General features: G+C 38.8%; 1 protein-coding gene across 2 annotated transcripts in view; it reads right to left on the minus strand.

The window, feature by feature from the left end:
- The window catches only part of PLA2G4A (phospholipase A2 group IVA), a 127286-nt gene that overhangs the window by 10393 nt on the left and 93249 nt on the right, over window positions 1-23644 (minus strand). For both annotated transcript variants that reach the window (XM_032783433.2, XM_075067862.1), the window contains 7 exons: window positions 21292-21429; window positions 20849-20941; window positions 17113-17184; window positions 14357-14599; window positions 7718-7902; window positions 1528-1723; window positions 1119-1276 (listed from right to left, as the gene is read on the minus strand). In XM_032783433.2, the coding sequence (XP_032639324.1) occupies window positions 1119-1276; window positions 1528-1723; window positions 7718-7902; window positions 14357-14599; window positions 17113-17184; window positions 20849-20941; window positions 21292-21429 (1085 nt within the window). The remainder of the gene's footprint in view (window positions 1-1118; window positions 1277-1527; window positions 1724-7717; window positions 7903-14356; window positions 14600-17112; window positions 17185-20848; window positions 20942-21291; window positions 21430-23644) is intronic.

The raw sequence follows: 23644 nt of genomic DNA on the forward strand, positions 1-23644 counted from the left end.
TAAGTTCATAAAGAACGTATCCAGGAAAGCTTTATTGAACATTTTTCATTTAGGGCCTTACCCAACTCCCACTACGATCAATGTCAGTCTTTCCATTGACTTTAATGGGCTGTGAGCCAGCCTTTAAAATTTGAAAGTGTTGAGGTCAATTCCCTAGTCTTGGTCCAGCTGCTTCAGAGTTCAAGTGAAAGGAAGCATCCTGGTTGTGAAAGGTCAAGGTGATCTCTCAGTGAACTAGGACCAAATCCCATATAGGTGCTTTGAATATCAAGACAGAGATACCAGTCTGTAGTCACTGGGGAGCCAGTACAGAAGGGAGCACTGACTGAAGTGTTACAGTGAGTCCAGAGTTGCAAGCCAAGATGAGATGCTAGCTGTTTACTCACTGGAGCTTTTTCAGTGTGTGGCTTGTCACAAATATAAGGTATTGCAATAAACAAGCTTGGAAGTAAAAATAAATGGATCACCAAGGCCATGGACAGGTTTGTGTCTGGTACTAATGAATACAATCAGCTGCACATGGAAATTGGCATTTTTTGTCATCATGGGCATTCAGTCTCTTTCCAGAACCAAGATGCCATTAATAACTGGAGCCTTAATGGAGAAGGAAAGCTGTCCTCTTCCTTTCCCTACCAACGTCACTTGGTCTTGTCAGTTGCCTTTATCAAGCCGTTGATTTGGCCAGTCAGTGAGAAAGCTGGGAGATGGTGCTATTTATCTTCCCTGTTATAGGTGGTGCTCTACATTCAAATTGGTGTGTAGAGTTTCCATGGAGATCATTGGGATTCTGCACACAAATCAAGGGCACTATAGGATCCTTAAAGGTTAACTGATTTTGTTTTTTGAAACTGAACTTTTCCATCTTACTAGTTGGGCTGTGCTCCCTTTGTGAATTGTGTAAAAAAGATTAATGCAAAACAGCATAGCTAACTGCATATAAAAAATACGTTTTTGTGCAAGTTTGCACTTTTCCGCACACAGGCAGAAAAAAAAAATTAAAGATTTTTAGCCAGTAAATTTAGGGGGTTATTCTCATCTCTAGTTAATCCCATCACCATGTGGACTCCTTAAAGCACCTCTGAACTGGTGTAAATCAGACATTTTTACACTATACTTACATCTAAGTTATTCAGAGTGTTAAATTCCATTAGATCATGAAGCCTTTTGAAAGCTTCATTGGAATATTGGAAGTTGAAGGTAGAGAACGGCGTATTAGGATCATCAAAAATATCAAAGTCAGCAAAGTCCTTCTCTTTCTGGCTTTCTCTTGGAACACCTATAGAGACAACAAAAAACAGAGACAATATTTTATCGTTTTGAAAAAATAAAAGGAAAGTTTTAAGAGATGAAGTATAAATTATATAACAATAACTTGCTTTTATATGGGGCTTTGGAAATTCATGGCAATTATGGAAAGATTTCTAGGCATTTCTGATAAAAAGTATTCACAATGTAACAACTGATGTATTAATTTCTTGTTTCCAGGAACACCAAGATTTAGTGTCTTTGTGTCTATTACAAACACACCTGGAGCTTTGTATTCCCGGAAGTTGATGTTTGCCAGAACAAAATGGATGATGGTTGGACAGTCTTTCTCTGTATCAGTATTCTTGGGTTTGAAAACATAGCACTCCTTCAGGCCTTCTCGATCAAACACATGTGGATCTATTTTTGGAAAAGGAAGGTTGTTCATTTTGGCCCATTTTTCAGCAAGCAAAATTTCCTAAAAGAGGAAGTAAAGTTTCAAAAGTTTACAAACAGCCATCACAGTTGGGGACTTTCTATTGAGGGTCACAGAGATAAACAAAGACAATGACTCAAAAGCACATAATGTGGACGAACTGTGGAATGGCAGGAAAGTCCAGTCTATATTTAACCATGTGTTATCTAAATATAATCAGAACAAAATGGGATTTTCCTTTGGAAAACCATTTTGAACACACAAGAGATTAAAAGGCAGTGGGTATGAAATAATAATGAGTGAATACAGTCATTGTCTTCGGCTGGCACATTTCACTATGTTTTGGAGACATAAGACATATTTCAAATCTATTGCAAACAAAGGGCAAATTCTGCACTGATGTGTGCTCTGTGAAAAGCAAGTCAATGGGAGCTGCACAAAGTGTACGTATCAGTGCAGAATTTGGCTCAGGTCCATTTTGGCAGAGTGAAAGCGGCTAGCAGAAAACTACCGTCTACAGATTATAGCTGCTTGCTAGGTTGAGGTATGTCAGTATGTCTGTCATACACTTCAGTGTTCCGAATTAATAGCTCAGTCTTTGAAGAGATCACTTTGAGACAAAACTTGATGCCTTTCATTTTTGCTCTCTGCCAAGCTCCTAAATGGCTTTTAGAGTTTTTTGATGGAATTTATATGAAGGTCTAAAAGTGCATGAAACTCTCTTGCTATTTTTAATAAATATCTTAATATTGCTATATGCTACCTTCCAATCTGCATGCAAAATACCTACCAACAGACAGAAAGCTCAGTACACAAAGAGCAGTACAGGAGTAGGCACTTAAAACCTTGCACAGACAACACTATTGGGAAAACATAAAAATGAAAGAAAAGAAAAGATGTCTCAGTGGCAATGACCTTACGAAGTCAATGATTCTAGCTAATCACGACAATGGACCCTACACTCCCTTAATGACAAAAAATGGGCCAAATTTGCAAGAGAATTTTGCCTAATTAAGCATTAGACTTCGGGATTCAGTCAATGTGGGGTGTTTATGCAGAGAAGATCTAAGCAGCATGCCAAGTACAGGGACAGTTTGAGTTTTTTTAATCTACTATTGTTACAAATAGTACCTGATTACTGTAGTTGAAAGAGATTAGAGAGAAGTTCTCTATTTTTTCAGTTTGTTTACTCTTTGCAATTGTCTATAGCTCATATTACTCTTCCTCAACATAGTCAATGGTCAGTGTTGATTGAGTGGCTCTTACACATGGCAGCAGAGGAGAGAGAAATTTTTCTTTTCTAATTGACAATGTGGTTGTAAAACCACAACAATTTTCAGTGGGTCTCCAAAACAGGTGTATTTTAACAACTGACTAGGATTTCAAATTGATGGTGTCCCTTTAAATATCCCATGAAAATCTTCTTGCTGTTATTGTTTATCTGTTGGCTTTAACATTCCTGGGAAACATAAACTTTCTCTGGTCATTTAGAGCTGTCTGCATGTTTTGTCTGTCTGTTTAGATTGTAAAGGCATTCCACACTTGCCACTTAAGAAATAATGTCATTTAACCTTTATTTTGCAGTGAGTACTTTAGTTTAGGTTGGATGGGACTATTCTTAGAAAACCCTAGATGAAACACGGGGCTAACTTTGGCAATGGCACAACTGAAAAGTCTGTTTCACTTCCAGTATATTGTATGATCAACTGTATTGCAATGACTGAACAAAGATAAATCTCTACACGACGATACAGAGACATTCCCTAAGTCATATAATGGAGTTGCTCTATGAAGCTAGAGCATAGGAATTCTGGTTCATATTCCAGCTATTACATTCTTTCCAGCTGCTAATGTGTATGTGTTTAATCTTAAGAATTCTTACGTCAGCTACACAGCAACCACCTTCTTAAGTAGTTACAACATGCAACAGTTACAAACTTGGACCTTTCTCATGCTATTTCTAATACGATTGAGACTCTTGTGGTACAGTAAGATTGACGTACACTTAGACCTCCCTTTTCCCAAACAAACTGTGGACTTCACCTAACTCCTATGTGAATACAAAGAACCTGACTCTCATGTATACTACAGCCACTTTACATCACTCTGGCAGAGTAAAAGAGAGTGAAAATGCAGGAAGGAAGATCAGGTCCCAACGGTTCTCAAACTGCCATAATTTTCACTCTGCAACCCCATCTATCAGGCTGGGTCACTTTCCTGAAAGTACTTTCTAACAGAATATCTGAGTCACTTTTGAATGACACCATGCAATCCATTTTGCAGGCTTCCTCTTACCTAATCATTATTATTGTAACAGATATAGCAATTTCCTCCAAACTCTTTGGAAAATCTTACTGTATTAAATCTATGTATCATTGTGGGTCAGGGATTGTACGTAATTCCATAGGGGAGAGTGATGACAGCCCCTTCCCTGGAGCGAAGAATTTGTGTGTGTCTGTGGTGGGGGGGGAGGGATTAGGCAAATTTACTTAGGTTGTAACACCTAAAGAGAGGTACCACAGACACAGGATTTTTGGATAAATAGAGTGAGTTTAAACTGAATCACAACAGGACCTTCTTTCTGGCCCGGCAAATAGAGAGGATCTTCTGTTCAAGAGTGGTCCCAATCTGCTGGGAAGAGCTGGAAGCACTGACACTGACCAAAGTGCTTGTGGAGATAGAAGGTGACCTCTAGTTAGCTTATTAGCATACATGTAGGCTCTTTCATTGTTTATAATAAATTTTCTCTGTAATGCCTTTGCCGCAAGAATAAAAGTGCTTGCTTAGAAAAAAAACTGTGTGGTAACTTAAAATGGTGGGCATTTACGCTGCTTATAGCCTCTGAGAAGAAGGTAAAGCAAGCCTGCTGAGGCAGTCTGACTTGCTAAGGAATTCACAGCGCAGGCAGGGAACTGTGCAGCCTAGAAATACCCCGGTCAAGAGGGAGAAAGGAGCAGCTTTCCATCAAGATGGTCAGGGATGCAACCTTATGTTCTGAGTGTCCCTAGCCTTAGTTTGCCATAAGCTGGGAGTGGATGACTGGGATGGATCATTCAATGATTGCCTGTTCCTGTTCTGTTCATTTCCTCTAAAGCATTTGGCACTGGCCGCTGTTGGAAGACAGGATACTGGGCTGGATGGACTATTGGTCTGACCCAGTGTGGCCACTCTTATGTCCAAGAGAGGTGACAGCTGGGGAGCCAGACGCTGCTAGAGCGGGTGCTCCTGCTAGACCACAGAGGGGGATATAGGTGCAGTTGCCCTGAACTGTGACAACGATCATCATCTATTTTTGAAGAATAGCCCCATTAATCCTGCAGGCACAGTGCCAAATTTTCATCTCAGTTAAACCCATTCAATGCTACTGAATTCACATCAGTGCACTAGATTTTACATTACAAGGGACAAGGACCCATGCTGGTGCAGTGTCAAGCATATGCTTGGTGCTCAGTCTATAATATTATATTAATGATTAATTAATAACATACTAAATGGAAATGACTTCTGCTTAGAGCTGGAGAAATTAGCAGCTTTCGGATTATAAAGAAAACCTGCTTTCTGGCAGGGAGTTTCTGAAGAAGTCATAATGTCTGATCCATTTCTCAGCCTTTCCATTGAATTCACTGAGAGTCAGACCAGGTTCTCCATGTCTAAACTAATGACAGAGAAATTCATTTGGTTTGAAAATCTCTTGTCTGGAAAGAAGTCAGAATGGCAAAGGGAAAGAGTGTTCTAAATCTCTATCACATGCCACTGGATACTTTAAAAACCAACAACTAGAACTGCTCTGATGAAAAATCTCCAAGCCACAACAATTGGACTCCTACAATTTCTAGCCATTTCTTCATTTAAAGACTTTATGGCCAGTTACTGATCTGTAATCATACTTTTACATTTAGGGTAAAATGTTCAAAAGCACTTAAGTGACTTCGGAGCCTAAGTCTCAATTTCAAAAGTGACTCAGGCACTATCAGAGTCTAAATCTCATTGAAATCATAGCAGGATTTAGGTGTGGCAATCCAATGGAATCCTCAACCCCAAGTTACGCACTTCTACTCCCTGTACAGTGCATGAGGAGAGCTAGGTGCCTCAGAGAGGGATTCACAGTAGTCAGCATGTTGAAAGGGGGAGGCATATAAGGTAGCCCATGGGAAATGCTGAGGACAGGGAGTGGTCTAAGCCCCACCCCTCGGAGGTAATTAAGCAACTAACTCCATGCTGGATGAAGATGCCTATCTCCACTCGGCCTTCACAGCTGTGAACCTTCCCCTAGAGCAAGGCACCTACACCCTCTCTCACAAAAAAAAAAAAAGAGAGGGACAGCCAACAGCCTGGGTACTCATCCTGGGATGTGGGAGATCTGGGTTCAAGTTCCTGCTACAAATCAAGTAGAGTGGAGATTTGAAGTCTCCCACATCCCAGGTGAGAGCCCTGACCACTGGGCAACTGAGCTGGTACCTACGTACGTATGTGCACATGCACACTACCCTCCAACCTCCTCAACCAGCCGCCCCTCCTGCCAACTTCCTGATCAGTCAGCCTTGGCTTTCTTTTGTGCAAAGTCTCATCGAGTAGGTGTATTCTGAACAGGCCAACTGGACTTAATCCCCGCTGTAAACAGCACTAGATCAACAGAAGAGTTCATCTGTCAACCTGTCTACTGCCTCTTGGGAAAGTGGATTATCTTTGCAGATAGGAAAACCTCTCCTGTCAGCATTGGTAGCATCTACACTGAAGCGCTACAGCTGTGCTACTACAGCATTTCAAGTATAGGCAAGCCCTTAGGAGGCTAGGGAATTTAGGTGGTAGTTGAGTGGAAATTTTGAGGATCTCAGTATCACATAAATATCAGAACCAAAAAATATCGGTGCATCCAGCCCTAAGTATGTCAGTCATGTCTGAAAATAAGACAGATACTTCTGAAAACATTACTCCTATTAACTATTTATTTACAACAACAACCTAGTAATATTTAAACTAAGGTTAAGTTATGTTTACACTGCACCACAGTGCGGACTATAGGGGTGTGAACTGTGCAGCATGCACCAAAGTACTGCGATCTAACTGTCCTGTGTGGACATTGCTATCATGAACTGAAACGTATCTAGTTCACGTTAGCACCCTCCTGTTTGAAAGAGACTGCGTTAATGTGAACTAGGAATCTTTTTGTTTGCACCAACTGCATCCATACAGGGCAGTAAGACTGCAACACTTTGGTGTGCTCTGCAGTTCACATCCCCATAGCCTGCACTATGGTTCACAAACCCTAAGCGTACTGATACACGTTCCATAGACAATCTAATGAGTAGCTTATGACAGATAACAAAGGAGATGATTTTTCACTTCTTACAGTAAGAATTTATCTTTTTGTATTTTGTTTAACATGAGATACACATGACATCAAAAGAAGACTGAAGTAGCAGTTCAGATTTCTGGGTGTTTGCTTATTGTAATTCTACTGTATTATGGAACTTGCATATGGTATTTTCTTCTATATTTGTGTTGTATTGTTTTATTTTTACTATTATTAAATGTAAGTAACTTATTTGCCTAATATGGATTATAAACATTTTTTTACAGAGGGAGACAACAGATCATAGTATGTAGTTTCAAAAAAAAGATTTACGGGACAAACTCTGCATGTCATTGTCCAGGCAGGGTTTCCAAAAAAATCAGGTGAGGAATTCTTTTAAGTGACATTTTGTTGAGGGTCAAATCCCACTGCCTTCCTTGTGGTAGTAGTCTCTTCTATTTCAGTAGAATTAATATCCTGAGTAAAGCGAGCAGAATTGGAGGCTGAGTAGAAAATTGTTGACGTGAAAGTCAATTACTTCAGAGCTGGAGCCATGACGGGACCAAAGTTTTCCACCAGCATGATGGGAGGATAAAAAGTATGGCCTAGTTTCTCAAAGATATGTAGGTGCATAATTTCCATTGAAATCAACTGCAGTTAGATGACTAAATATCTTAGAGAATCTGGGCCTAACCACCTTAAAAATGAAAATACAAACTGAAGGAATGGTCTGGTTTACTTACTTTGAAAGGAGGACTGGAGTCACTTGGCCTTGCAGAGAAATCAAATGAGATTATGAGATCAACACCTCGCTGAGGTCTTAAGATAAGGGGGTATGGCAGGTTAAAGGTGAGCCCACTATCCACTACATGAATCTTTTTACTCTTCACATCTAGTGGCTCATATATCCTCTCAAACTCATCAGGATCTAGGCAAAACAAAACAAAAAACAAATCCAAAAATCCCCAACAGTTAGTAATTGAATTGGTAAAGTACCCTTTTAATGGACTGTAGACTCCCTCAGAGCTACGGATGACAATTGCATTAAGTAACTTAACTAAATGTAATCTACTGTAAAGTACGAAGTCTTAACAAAAAATGTGTATTAAAAATAATCACAATAAGATGACTTCCAAAGTGACAGGAATTAGCTCCCCTAGGAACTCAAAGCAAATGGTTATCCAAATCCGATATCTGACTGCAAAATCATAAATGCTCACTGTATGTCCTTCGGTGCCAATCTGCACAACCAAACACTGTGTCGACATCCTTTCAAGGCTCCAGTGTCTGAAATTAGACCTTAGGCATGAATTAACACATTACCATGTTGCTTGTGGCCAGAACCATAATATTGTTTTACAGAAAACGTTGTCAAGTTAGATTCCACAGGCCCAAAAGCATGCAGTGTTCCCTCCCTGATCCCAAAGCTCAATCTGTGTGTGGGAGGAGTTTGGGGGGGAAGGAGGGGAGAGGGAGATTTCTCCATGACCATTTGCACCGTCCCAGTCTCTGGATACTGCTAAACAATCCCTGTAGAGGTTGAATATTTTCTCCTAGGTCTTAAAGATATTTCTGAAGAATGATTTTTCCTTCATAATGCACTTGATTGCACCATGTAACAGGACTTTTAATCATAAACCATGGTTTGCTCCCAAAGTTAAGTTAAAGATGCTTGAAATTTTGATTTAAACAGTGATATCTGCAGAGGGCACTGTAGTCCAAGGAATGAACACGATGGCACCTGAGCGCTCACATTATTTGTTTCTGTTGTCTCTCCCTCCAATACCTACCAATCCAGGGTAGCATCCAGGTGCGGATGAGCTGTGGTATACAGGAAGGCAGACTAGATGATCTAGTAGTCCCTTCTGGCCTTAAACTCTGTGCCTCTGAGTTAAACAATCATGCCTGCCTGACACAGACGGCAGAGTAAATAGTCACTCTTGCAAAGGTGCTTTCATATGAGGGAAAATGAATGGAAATTGATTCTTACTCTAGTTCCTTAAAACCAGGTTGCCCCTTGCACTTCAGGTTCCATGAAGAAAATTTTGCCCATTAAACCTCAAATCAAGTACTTTGATTCTTTTCTCTTTACCCAAGAACAGATTCATCAAATGATGCACCAATTTTCTATTTTGTACCTGAATTTCTCAAGGGAAAACTCGCTCAGAGCAATATGTGACTGAGATGCAGAACTTCTGTTGAGACCTAACCAGGTATCAGAACAATATTTCTCTATGCCTTATTAAAAAGCTACTCTTAACTTAAGTCACAGGCAAATAAATTTGGTTACATTATATGTTAATGACACCTCACATTACTAGAAGTGTAAAAACACACAGATTTACTTTGTATGTATTTACATTTCTCCCAGCCTGGAAAATAAAAGTCATTTGTATCTGTTTTTCTTTAGCTTATACTGCAGCCAATTTACCTTTCCAGTTCTTACTGATATGATGATTGTGTTTCATTTGTGTTTGTTTGTTTATTAACCATTTGCTTTCACTAGAATTACAAAAAAAAAAATCACTTCATCAATTTATAAAATCTTTCTTTATTTAAATGTATGAAATATTAATATGGGGCCAAAATAAAGTTCTTGTTGAGAGGTGCAACAAAATAGCTCTTCCCCCAAAATGGTTTTACTTAGTACAGTCTTCTTTTTCAATTTATCACTGCTCCAAAATGCTAAGCAGAACAACACATTTGATTTCACAGATGGTACTAGGGTCTCCCATCTCCAGGGATAAATCCAGTGACACCACTTGAACTAACACTTGTTCTATATTGTATTGATGATGCTATTCTTTATATCTCCATCTACATCAGCAAAAGTAACAGCTGACAATGTTAAAATTGCTTCCTAATCTGCATCAACAATACTGGGAAAGAAGGAGGAGAGAATATGATCTCTGGTGCCAGACAGGAGGAGCTGCCCTTTGTACCCTAGTACTGCACTCCCCCTAGGGGCTGGGTTAGGAACTGTTGGTTCATCTTGGGTTTGTAGGTTAAAGTAAGGGTGCCCAGGGTAACTGCTCTGTTCACTTCTGGTAGCCCTTGTAAGGTATCCCGTGTTTTTCATCAGACTCTGAATGTTTGTGGGAACTCCCCAAAGGTTAGCACCTGAAGGGCCTAATTCTTGGAACACCTATAGCACTTGCCACCAAGTGTGTGGCATAGCCAGCATGCTACCAAACAGATTCGGAGAGTTTAAGTTCAGAACGGACCATCAGATCACCTAGTCTGACCACCTATATACCATAGGCCATTAAATTTCACCAAGATACCCCTGTACTGAACCCAAACTAGGGGAATTATGTAGCACAACACTCACAGTGACTCCATGAATTGGAGTCAATCACAGTATGTTATATGGATTTTTTGCCTCTCTCTCTAAGGTATCAGCATTGGCCACTGTTGCAGACAGGGTGCCAGGTGAGAGAGATCAGTTATGGCTGGTCCAGGCTTTCTTTTTTTAAAAAAGATACTAGTTTCTATTCCTAGGAATTCTGCAACCTATTCTCTGTGAGACGCATGATAAAAATGGAAGGATTTATTACATGTGAATTCATCAAAGAAAGATGCACCTCTCCTAAGAGACTTTCTTATCACATGAAATCTTTTTTTACCAGTAAAACATAAAAAACAGTCATAAATTAATAGAATCTGTGTGGGGCCAGCACAGAGTGACTATCTGATATACAAAAATCTGATTTAGAAGAAAGAATGTTTCAAGTATAGCTTATAAAACATGTTCTCATTTTTTATTTCCAGATGCTCCTTGTCACGGCACACAATTTAAAGGAAAGTGAGGGAGTTGAAAAGGGCATTCACAACTGACAAGCATCTACCATAAAATAGTTTCCATAAATATTGAAATAAGGAAGAAAAGCCTATGAGATCATTTTTCCCCTTTGTTATTCAGTCGGCATTTTCTCAAGAGTGTTTTAAAGGGTGTTGGAAATAGAAAGGCACAGAAATAGATCAACAGTGAGTCTATAAATAAATTATTCAGGAGTTTTCAAGTAGATTTGAGGTTATTTCTTAAAAACAAAAAAAATTGTGGGCAAAAGTTCGATAGGAATTCTACTTAAAATAAAAGTAGACAGCTCGGGCCACACTGAAGGACTAGACTCAATAGAACTCCATCCAGCTGAGGAAGCATATGTTTATACAATATTACAGACTGGATGCAGAAGCATGTCTGAAGTTTTAATTGAATCAAAGCTCAAAGATTTTCAACAGCTGAAATTCTTAATGGAAAAATAAAAAGGGTCAGCGTGAGGAGTTCCTGCTCCAAAGGATCAGAGCCAAACATTGGCCTGTTTGAAGTCAGTGGCAATAGTCCCAGAGATTGCCTGCAATAAGACTAGGATCTAGAGCTGTGAAAAGTGTTTGTTCTGAACAGATAGCAGTTCCATGAACAAGTGTGAGCAGGGGTGCGTCCCCACCTAACAGTTAGAATTTGTGGTGACAGTCTTACCTAGCGGTAGGGGATCAGGGAACCTGAGCCCAACCACATCACTAGGTTCCAACTCTAAGACCCTCATAAAGAAGGCTTCTGCTACATGAGGCCCTGCTAACACACTCTCCTGGGTCTCTTCCTACTGCTCTGTCCTTCCTTAGGGTACGTTGTGGCTTGTGGTTGTCCCTCGCAACCCGACCCATGGGACTCTGAAGGCTGGGGAGTCTCAGCTCTGTGCAGCAGTCCTCCTAGCGATGCTCTCCTGGCATAACCCCTCTGTAACAAATCTACCAAATTTAACTGGGAAGAGAACTCCATAATTTGGTTCACTTTCCCTAGGGAGATCTGTGTCTCTCTACCCACCACCCTGCTGTGCTGAGGAGACTCCCTTTTAAGCCCCTTCTCCAACCGGAGCATGCCTCGTATGCCTGCTGAGGCAGGGCTCCTCAGGCTCAAAGTTGTTCTTCCTCCTCTGTCTCTCCAGTTCATCAAGTTGAGTGGACTTTTGGCCTGCCTGGGAAAAGTGTCCCAAAGAGTGGAGCTCTCTTCCCAGTTAAATTTGATGATCTGATTGAGCACAATACCACATACAGCACCCGTCCCCAGCTCTGCTTACTCTCCTGTCTTGCCAGTCACTCCCCGCTAAAGCTTACCTAGAAACAACTGCACAACATAGCATTTGCAATCCTGCAAATGGGATGCTAAAATATGTTGCCTGGTTGTTCTCCCAACCCCACCACTCTTCTGGGCTTATCAGGCTGATTTGGCTGGTATTTAACAACATAACCCCTGCATGTCATACAAGGGTGGGGAGGGAGGCAGAGAATCACATGATCCTCTCTTGAAAATTTCTGACACACCTTGTGATCTAATGTGATTATGGTGTCTTATAACGTATAGGGCTTTTATTCATGTTTATATGTATTTTATGATAATTGTTTATGTATAATACACTGGTCTGGACTCATGCACGTGGTCATGTCTCCTTCTAGTGGATGGTCTCAACTACAGTATTTCCTTCTGCCAGCTGCTACTTTTAGCTGTAGCATTAGATGCCTGTACTTTCAATGGTGCAGGTCCTGAGTTCAATGCCCACTGATGACTGTCAAGTATGCCTAAGTGCAGCCCTGGTTTTTTATATATACTATGAGTTTATAAGTCTGTGAAATGATCAAAGTGAAAAGCACTATACAAATGTCAGCTCTGTTTTTTAAGTTGCCTTTATTTCAGGTCTGTTTAATGTTCCTATTAATAAACAAAAAGAAAACATATTGCTAATTCTGGTCAAATTATATTATTTTTAAAACCATGGATAATAGCAACATGGATAAGGGTCATAAAAGATCATGTAATATTTTGAATTTATTTGAAAGGTTCCTTTGAAGCCACTTCTTTAGACTCCCAGGCTCTTGTACAAATATAGATAAATCCATCAGTAATATCAAAAGTACACTACTGAATAATTCATCTTGGTATAGCCCCTCTGTTTCTAACCGCTGAGGGCCCAGTTCTATTGATAATTACTGTTGAGCGAAGTGTAAGGGTTACTCATAATCATAAGCACTATGCTTGGTAGCTTGCAGGACTGGATTCTGATCTTGTAATTTGAGCAAATACTTAGAAATGCAAAAAAAAATGTCAACAGCAAAAAAACTATTAGAACATGGCTAGGGAAACTCCAAATGATCTGTAGTCAAATATTTCTCTCAAGCAGAGGCGGATCTCTGTCTATCTGAGGTTCAATTTCAATCCAAATGAAAACCCTAGAGGTCGAGGGTTTGATGTGCCTTAAGTATACCACATTTAATCAAAAGTTATTTTTTCCACAGATCTACTAAGCACTTTCCTGCCTGTTTTAGGCACTATAAATACTACTATAAATATTAAGATTATCCAGTTGTAAATACCTCTGAGCTGAAAAATAATATTTAGAAAGTGGAGAACAGACAGAAATTACTATAGAGCTGTTCAAAAGGATAGTTACATTAACAAATACACATTAGAGAGTCACTTTGTTACTTGAGCTTTTAAATGACATCTGGTATTTACAATTCCATAATGACAAATTCAAACTTCCCCCTCCTGCACACACATGGACTAGATATGAAGACATGTGGACGTGCCCAATGGATCAATCATGCTGAGGTAGGGATTTTAATGAGGAGAAAGGTGTGTCTTAGTGGACTAGCAGAGTAAGAGTGTTCCACACAGTGTGGAGGAAACACTCAGACAGCTGGGAGAGAAGCAGAAAAACAGAGCAGCAAGACTGGAGGCAGAGGCTGATACTTTGAGATCTATAGATGAAAAATGCTATATAAGAACTAACTGTTATTGTTGCTGATCTACTATGAAAAATTCAATGAGTAGGGAAAGGACAGGATTTGTAGACAGGATTGAAGGGGGAGCATTAAGGGAAGAAAATGATGTTGATTAGCAAGACTCATTTCTGCCCCATGCTAATAAGAGAAGATGAAGAGCATGATGGGACATTTCACATAGTCTTTTGTGGGTATTTCAAGAAAGTCAGGAAGTGGCCATGTACAAAAAGTACCTTAGTCAACTCTATTAAGGAAAGAGCAACTCCTCCCCACCCTACAAGTATGTTGTTCTACCAATTCTGACAGGAAGCCTTAGGGTGGGCATCATACAGAACCAACGCACTGCACTTCTATGGAGTCAGTCCTGATTCTGCCACAAGGCCTCGACTTGCCTCATATAGGAATAACACATTGCACTTTACATCACCAGTCATCTTAGCGAGCTTGTAAATATTCAAGACTGCCCCTGTGTAAATGTGCTCTAGCTTTCAGAAGCATTCAGTTGTAAGCATTCCAGTCTAATGACATGTTCCCACAATTGTAGCTCACAGTTTATTCTTTCACTGACGGAAATGCAGTGCACAGATATTTTGTGAACTAACCTGCGACTGCCGTGTCCATTTCATCCTCCTCCACAGATTCCTGAATACACAGGCCTGCTAGAGGGGAGAGTGGGTACCATGTGTTGAGGTTCAAGCCCAGCATAAAGTTGTGTACTTTCCCAGCACGCCCTTCTCTGGTGTTGAAAAGGTAACTATCTCCCACCAAAGCCATCAGCATGCGCTGGACCCAGCTTTCTTGACTGCTACTTTGAAGTTCTTTTTCAGCCTCAAGGTTTTCAGAACCTGTGTGTAAAAAAATGACCAGCAGTGAAACAGTCAACATGAAAAGTGTCAGAATGAGGCTTCAGCTTCAACATCCTACTGAAGCGAAAGGGAACCTTCACATCTCTCCCAAGACCAAACCATGTCCTGTTCTCATGCACAGCTCAAGTAAATGGAGTTTGCGCAGAGCATTTAAGAGGAGCTGGAGGAATTCTCACTCCTCAACTGTAGAGCATTCATCTAACTTCTTTGCTGCTTCTATAATAGCATGGCTGTGGAGATAACAGGTTACCTGCCACTGTGGGATGGGTGTGGATCCATGTAATAGCACATTCACTGGCCTCTCCAGTGCACCCCCTCCCCCACCATGCCATGCCCCTGTGTTCCAGGAAGATTACTGCTGTATGACCTAGGCCCTGCTAGGTGGAACCACAGTGGTAGTGCTACAGTGGACCCCATGTGCTGGTGAAGGGGGATCAGCAGCATTTCACCCATGTGAAAACTCAGGGCTGTTATCAGTTCACACTCAGAGCTGTATCTTCACAGACATAAGGAATAAATAGATATACACAAGGATGTAGATATTGAGCTAAATCTTAAACTCTACAAATCTGTATAACAAAGAAACCTGAGCATTTAATAATTAAGTTACAAAAGTTTTTTCTATGGATCTTGCTTTATTAAAAAAATAATTATTGAAAATCTAAATTTTTGGTCAAGATTGTTCTGATAACATCACCCAAGTAAACTAAAAATGCAATCAAAAGCATAGCACCTACATTAAAGCAACTTGATTTCCAAAAGTGATGAGCATCCATAGTTTCCATTCAAACCTGCAAAGGATCTTACTGCCTGAAGGACATGACCTTGAGCTCTCCGAACTTTCACCAACTTCTGTAGGTGTTTTGAGTGTTCAAAGAATTTAGATCAGGCCTGATGTTCCAAGTGTAGCATTCTAATTTTTCTCTTTAATCCACGGTTCACAATGAGCTATTTTTCATTTAAATAGGGGCAGAGCAAGTGTCAAAAGAGTAGGAAGTCTGATCTGCAGGTCCTACTGCAGACTTATCCTGTGGAATGTGAGAATTACGACAAGCCCCAGTGCTTACTGTCACAAATCAAGCTGTGTAAACTACATACAGACATACAAGGCCATAAATAATGATTATTTTCTTTATGTTGGTCACTATGACACTGACACAGGATATCTGCAAATAAACACTGAAATTAGTATCTCTCCCTCCCCATTATTTCAAGTCAAAGGAGAAGTGATGAGCTTCTTATTTGACTAGACCTCATTTTCAAAGGTTTGTTTTCCTCCTGCCAGTGCTGGCACCATCATTAAAACCTAAAATAGTGCCTGGAGCTGCATCCCCTCATTGCTTTAGTTGTTAGTGGCGATGTTGATTCTTGTAGAAGAAATAGACACTCAAAACTATGATGTGGTAGGTGCATGAAAGAATAGGGGATTTTAACATAAGAATTGCCATACTGGGTCAGACCAAAGGTCCACCTGGCCCAGCATTCTGTTTTCGGACAGTGGTCAATGACAGGTGCTTCAGAGGGAATGAACAGAACAGGTAATCATCAAGCGATCTATCCCCTCTCACCCATTCCCAGTTGAAAACTTTTTCATATATAAAAATCAAGATAAACTATTTGAGAAAGATGGAGATAATGGTCAAAATTTCAAAAGTGCTTAAGTGACTTAGAATCCTAAATCCCATTTCCAAAAGTGACATAGGCACTTAGGAGCCTGAGCCCCACTGCCTTGCAATTAGAATTATGCTCCTAAGTCTCTAAGTCACTTTTTCCAAAACACCGAAGTTCAGTTTCCATATTTTACCCAGTATGATGGCCTTAGGTCCAGAATGGCAATACTGATGTCACTTACACAGGTGTCTGGAAGCACCGGAAATGCTAATCAAAGACAGTGGACTCAGACTGAGCCACACTCATCTGAACTTTAGATTCAACAGGCATCTCTAGCTTACTGGGCTGATGACCAAGCCACAGACTCATCTACTTCAGTTTGCTGGGAAATACAGCTTGATGAGGTTACTGGCTCAACTCCTCTCACGTTCTAGGCGTATGTCAAGATGTGGGCTTCTGTGAGGCTCATTAGAGCAGCACTGCTGGGTTTCTGAGCTGATGTTAAGGCACAAGTCTCTGAGTGCTCATTTGTTTACCAGCTTGAACAGTCTGGGCTGATATGAAGAAAAAGGCCTCTGTCAGGTCTCTTGGCCTTACTAAGCTAAAGCCAAGGCATACACTTTTTTAAGGTTGGTGGCTCAAGCAGTGGAATTTTACCATTAGCATCAATGGGACCTACAAAGGACAACATATATGGATAAGTCAAACAGGATTCGGCCCATTTTGGGGGTATGTACATGACTGATAGCAACAAAGATCCCTAAATTGTCTTTTTCCATCACAATCACCTTGCTTTAGCTAGACAAATCAACAGTATATACAGAAAAAATGGAGCAGGCATAGTAAGTAAAACATGCCCTAGACCATGGGGTTTTCCTTACCTTTTGGTCCGTGTGATTCATCTTCACTGTCTGAACTATCATTGCTCACAAGATGCTTTAGCCTAATATTTTCTGTTGAAAAAAATATACAATATCTTAAATTGTTAGATCTAAGCTAAACTGCTTGATCTCTAAGGAGATCAAAAAAGTGTCAAGACGTATCATTGTATAGTACTTGTGATAGACAGGAAATGAAATTAAGCAAGACAGCTGTAGGGACTCAAATTACATTTGGACATAACTATGAAGAATCTATTGTGTGTGATCTTGGTTTGGAATTGTTGCAATGTTCAGGATGGGTTTGCCCTTTTTTCACAGGAATTCAGCATTATTCAGTGGAATTCGCCTTTCAAGGCAGAAAATCCTCTGAAGAACAGGTGGAATTTTAAGGTGCAGTCCAGACATAAGCAAGGGCAATGCACACTAACATCCATTGTGAATTACAACTACTTATACCAGGGTTGATTTCCCCAAGATTGTAAGCAAAATAACAAAACTAACTACTGTTTTGCAAGCCCACAAAATAAAACTACTTTAATAGAAAATAAGCCTGACAACAAAGCCATATATTCTCCTCCGAATGCATGCCTTTAATTTGTGGTAATGGGAATGCCATGTGCATATCAAGTACCCCTCTACATTCTGGGAAATAAAAGAAAACAAGACAATTACATAACTTTAACACAAATCTATTTCAGAGGGAAAAACGAAAAACAAAAACCCAGCAGTTAGGCCAAAGCAATTAACTTCAGTGGAGGAACAGGCATTTTACATTTCACATCATTAATCGAAAGAATGAACACAAGTTACCTATTTGGCAAAAATCTATTTTCCATCAGGATAAGATCATTGTATCTAAAATAATCAAACTCAGCCTGAAACTGTAAATTACTTGGTGTTTTTCCAAAACCATAAAAGAATATTAAAAAAAGGTAAAGGATTTTTTGAGAGCTGTGCAATTAAAGCAGCAATACATTCTACTGTCAGATCAAATAGCTCAGAAAGGAGATTAATTTATGTGAAAACTATTGTCTAGTCAGCAAACTCTGTTTTCCTTAATTATTTATGCTACTATATTATTTAAAGTAAAAACCTATTTTTAAAATAATCAAGGAAAGCCTTTCTTGAAACACATGGATTTTCAATTGTCGTTATCTTTAGTTATCTGACTTCAGCTGAATTATAAGAAAATCATTTTATAAACAGCCTAGTGTTGGAAAATCATCTTCAGCTGATACTGTGGGGAGTGTGTGTTGGAAGAAACAAGCTGACCAAGCTCCCAATATTCTGACTTCTTCTGTTTGGGTGTAAAGATTTAAACTGGGATTTTCAAAGTAGGCACACAACTGCTATTGAAACTATGGGAATTTGGTGCCTAACTCCTTTAGGGTCCTTTGAAAATTCCAGCCTTCCTCCCCAAGACAATTTATGATGTAAATAGTCTATACTGGAAACAAGTAATGAAGCTGAAAGAGGACTGTCTTCTAATAATTGTTTTGAATAGATATCATAAACCAATTGCCTCTTGCTAAAGAAAACCACCCATGTTATTTATGACATAAACCAAATTTTTGTCATGGCAGGACAGAGTTTGTCTTGGGTAGAAAATTCTTTATTTTGGGATTGTCATTTATATCAAGTATATTATTCAATCAAGGATAAGAGCAACTAAAGCATTAGGTAAGCAGCAACATGCATTTCCAATACTTCTGCTAGCTCAAGACAGAAAGCTTGATTGAGAGAGAGTGAGGTTATCAAAAGGCATGTGGAAATTAAATTTAAATGTGCTATACATATAAAGCTATATCTATGTTGATTGTTTATGAGGACTAGTCCTTGTAAGATTAGATATTACACTGTAGAAATCTATACAGACACAGAAGAGTTTCTGTCATTACAGATTTTCTCCTTAGATATTTTCACTCTTGCAAACTAAATAGCTACTCAGACACTACCTAAACTATTGTCAATGCTAACAGTATGCAACAAAGACAAACGTTACAAATTCTTGGATGATGACAAAGAATATCTAAGACAAAAATTAACAACCAAAAAAAGAAACTATTAAAAGCCACAAATATAGATTTTGAATGTCAAAGATGTGTTTTTTAAAGAAAATGATATGAGAAATAGTTTATTTAATTCTTATGTTCAGTGTGGCATATAGGTTTTGGGTAAAGTCCTGGTTCCACTGAACTCAGCTGAAGTTTTGTCATTGACTTTAACTGGCCAGGATTCCATCACGTAAGTTTTATAGTTTTGCCACTATAATATAGTTCAGGTTTCATCACCCTTTCCATGGTAAACTCTCACTTTGAGGTATTTTGTATTGGTCTGTAAAAATTCTCACAAACAGGAAACATCTCAAACCAAGACAAAGATTGTTGTAATGAAAAAAGTTGAAAAATATTTTTGGAAGTGTGAAAAATAGATAATATTTTTTAAGGATTTTTTTCCAGAGAAAAGATCTCTTTAAAAATTCAGAGTGATGCCCTGTTCTAGTAACGCAATTAAGTACAGGCATAACTTTAAACACATAAGTAAACTTAGTGATTTTTATAGGGCTACTCGTGCTTAAACTTAAGTATCTGCTGAAGTATTATGCTCACTAATGCCTAAATTCCTATGTTTTGGTACCTCAAAAATTAACTCATATAGACAGATTATTATATTAATCAGATTATTTTTTCTTTATGCAGTGAGTTTTGTTGCTCATGAACTATACCAGACAGAAAGCCCTGTAAGCTGAATTTTTCTATTTGACAGAAGACAGGAGCAGCATGACAAAGCTAGCTTCTCCATATTGTCCCAGCAATAGTCTCAACTACTAGACAGAAGGGATAGTGGAGTTTTTATGCACAGCCAACCCTCATCCACTCAAGTCAGCTATGGACACGGGTGCTGACTATTCTGGTTTATTTAGTGGTTTAAATGCATTTCACAAGCACCTATCCACAGTCTCTGGACACAGTACAGGAGTAAAAATCATTCCAATATCAAAAGCTTTTAGAAAACCCCAAACTAGCATTTTTGAAAGATGTACCTTACCACAACCATCAAGCTCCAACATTCCCCTCCCTACAATGATGTGGACACTTGCCCAGTAGAAAGTGAACGGAGACCACTAAACTAGTTTCACGGAAACAAAACTATCATTAGATGGTAAGAATTTAGGGCACCCTGGAATGGAATTGACCTGGCAACCAAAAGGTGAAAAGCTGCATTATCCCTTTATCAATTACATGAGTAGTCCCATCCTTGAAAGACATTTATTATAATTGCAGGTAGCCATGAGGCCAGGTTTTTAGTCTGCTGGCTCCTGAAGCTGACCACATCAATCAGAAAAAGCACTTTGGTGTACATATATTTAAACCATCATGTTTTTTTAAAAAAAATCTGTTTAAAGAATATTTATGTGCAAGACCTCTCCTCTTCCAATAGCCTTGACACAGGTCAAGTATAGTGCCTATTCAGACTACAAATAAATAAAACCGGGGAAGGTATTGAACAAGTAAGCCAATACTAATTCTCTTCCCCTGCCCTCCAAGTCCTTTGCCAGTGTCTATCAATGTAAATTGGTGAAAGGAAATTTCCCTGGCTTTTGACATGCAATAAAAGGTTAACATAGTGTCATACACCCACACACAGATCTAGAGTGATAATGATGTTTGAGTTATTAATTCACTAAAATCTTAATACCAGTTACTGGCTAATAGATTTGTTTTTGTTACATTACCTAATTCTTCCTCCATGGTGGGACCTTTATTATGAGAATTGGAAACTCCAAGTACTCTGTTAAATAATATAGAAAATGCACTGCCCCAGACACCTGAAATGGGAAAAAAATGACTAAATCAATGGAAACTTGCAGAACAAAACATATATGAAATTATTTAAATAGCTAATTCTACTTTGAGAATGCATTGGAATAACACAATCAATGAGATTTTGGGACAGATTAGATCCTAAACTTAGATGTGCACCACATCATGAAATTCCCATCACTGAAAATGGAACCATTCTTATGGGTTCCCATCAGACTATTAAGATATGACTTTTCATATAGAGGTTATTCTTGTGTCAGACTGTTTCTGATTACAGAAAGACAAATTTAAAGGCACTGGAGAGAAGAGAATTGAAATGTCAGTTTGGTTTTATTTATTTTAATCATTCACTTACCCATGAAGAAGTGCAGGGGGTTTTCTTCATATTTTTTAACCACTGTTCCCATAAAAAATTTACTTCCAAACAAATCAGGAGGCATAAATGTGCCATACTTCGCCATACCAATCTCATATGGACTGAATTCCACCCAATCTGCATGCATTACATAAAGAAATTAGCTCACATTTTCCCTCTAGACATAAATGCAGCATCAACAAAAACAATTCATCTGTAACATACACAAATGGCTGGCACCTTTCTCCAAGAGGAAAGAAAAGCATACAAGGAAATATATTTGCTGGTAAATTGTTCCCTGTTCTTCTAACATAAAATACCAGAGACATAATTAAATTGAAAGTGTTTCTCCAGGACACATGTAATCTGGGTTTGCCACTAGGTCAAGAACCCCTGGAAATGTCTTCCAAGTTATGCAGAAGTCAAAACTCCCTTGGACTTCAATTGGTGTTTTGATCCTGAAGTGAAGCTGGAAACCTCACCCATTCTTACCATAACCAAATTTGTTGAAAAAATTAGGCAGGCAGTGTCGGGAGAGAGATAGTGAAACAGGCTACACAACATCTGAGTTCCATCTTGTGCATCAATGTGAATCACCAATACAAATTCCAACAGTGGCAGCGATCCTCAGAGATTGCTGGGTATACAAAATTATAGGTTTCTCTCTCTTTTATTATGAGTTTACTGAAAATGTGAAGTATGGCGACGTGTAGAGCAGATGAAATTGTTTTAAATTGCACAAAGCTTTGAAGAGACTCCAGAAGTAAAATCTGGATTTCACCAAAGACTCAGACTTATAGCAAAATACAATTAGAACAGACAGGGTTGGGAGCCAGTTAAAAAGTTTACTGACAACAAAGGATGCAAAAACATTGTAACTATAATACAATTTCTTTTTTCTTTATAAAGTTTACATGTACAAGGAGACTGTACATTTTGTGGCTTGTCCAACACTTAATAAATGCATGGGGTAAAAATTTCAAAAGCACCTGAGTGACTTAGGAGCTTAGATGCAGCCAATGAAATGGGTATTCACCCATGAAAGTTTATGCTCCAATACATCTGTTAGTCTATAATGTGTCACAGGACTCTTTGCTGCTTTTAGGAGCTTAAGTTCCACTTCCAAAAGCGACCTACACTCTTCAACATCTAAATCTCATTGACTTGCAGTAGAAGATGGGCTCTAAATATCTTTTGAAAATGGAATTTAGGTGTTTTTGAAAATTTTACCCCAAATCCAGTTAAATGCACTCACATTGCAGGATTCAGATCTAAATCATGAATTAATAAAAGAAAATGATGGTAGACAAAAATACAACCTAACATAGCTGGTCTTCATTCACTTTGACTTATAATTGAACCAATTTTTTTCAACAACAATAACCTATTTGAGTGCCCTTATAAATCAATCATCAACACTGAAGGAAGTGAAATATCATTTATCATATGACTTCTTGTTCATATAAATTTCCAAAACATAGCAACCAGGGTGGATAAAAATCAATGATTTTTTTTAAAATACAAAAATTCATATTTCTTTGATTTAAATCAGATTTTTTGATAAAATGCTTTTTGAGGAAAAACCCTATCTAAAGATAGTTTTAATTAAGATACATTACAGCTCAAAGATATCTCATCATGGAATAAGGATTATAAATTCTAATTCTATAGTATGAGACAATATATTCATGTAATGTTTAAGAAAAGTTTTCTAAATGAGTTCCAATATTTCATGGATTAGGGACCCAATCTTATGGGGTTTCAGGGGCTTCTGTATAGATTATTTAGATTAATCTTTCTATATACCCAATGGGACTCAGTGCTTAGTTTAGAAGATACCATCAGAGATGCTTAGTTTTGCAGTTCTCAAACTGTGGATTTGTGTCTCCACAGGTAACATGCTTGTTAACAGCAAAAATGTTTTAAACTAAATAATAGAGGTGAGAAATAACAGACCTCAACTCTATTGACCCTCTTCAAATTTGTGTACACAGAGCCAGTCTCTTACCTCTCTCTAAAAGTGCAAAGTTTCAAAAAGTCCAACGAATAGAAGATTTTTAGGGGGCGGACAAGGAGAAGAAGTCTGGAGATAAATGTGAGAAGGGAGGGACAGGCAGTAGAAACAAAAGTCAAACTATTTGAGCAGCATATTCCAGAAGCCTTGAGGCCTGAGTGTAGCCTTCATTGATTTGAGATCTACATTCACTAAATGTAAAATGGCAGCAGGCTGTAAAAGAGACCCAATTTGGGAATAAGAACCATTCAAGAAATATGTTTGCTGATGATGCTTTAAAGAAAGTCACACCAGTGAACTGATGGAAGTCACTTAAGCACTTGGATTCACAGACTGTTG

The sequence above is a fragment of the Chelonoidis abingdonii genome, chromosome 7 (assembly GCF_003597395.2).
Source record: "Chelonoidis abingdonii isolate Lonesome George chromosome 7, CheloAbing_2.0, whole genome shotgun sequence".
NCBI classification, from domain to species: Eukaryota; Metazoa; Chordata; order Testudines; family Testudinidae; genus Chelonoidis; species Chelonoidis abingdonii.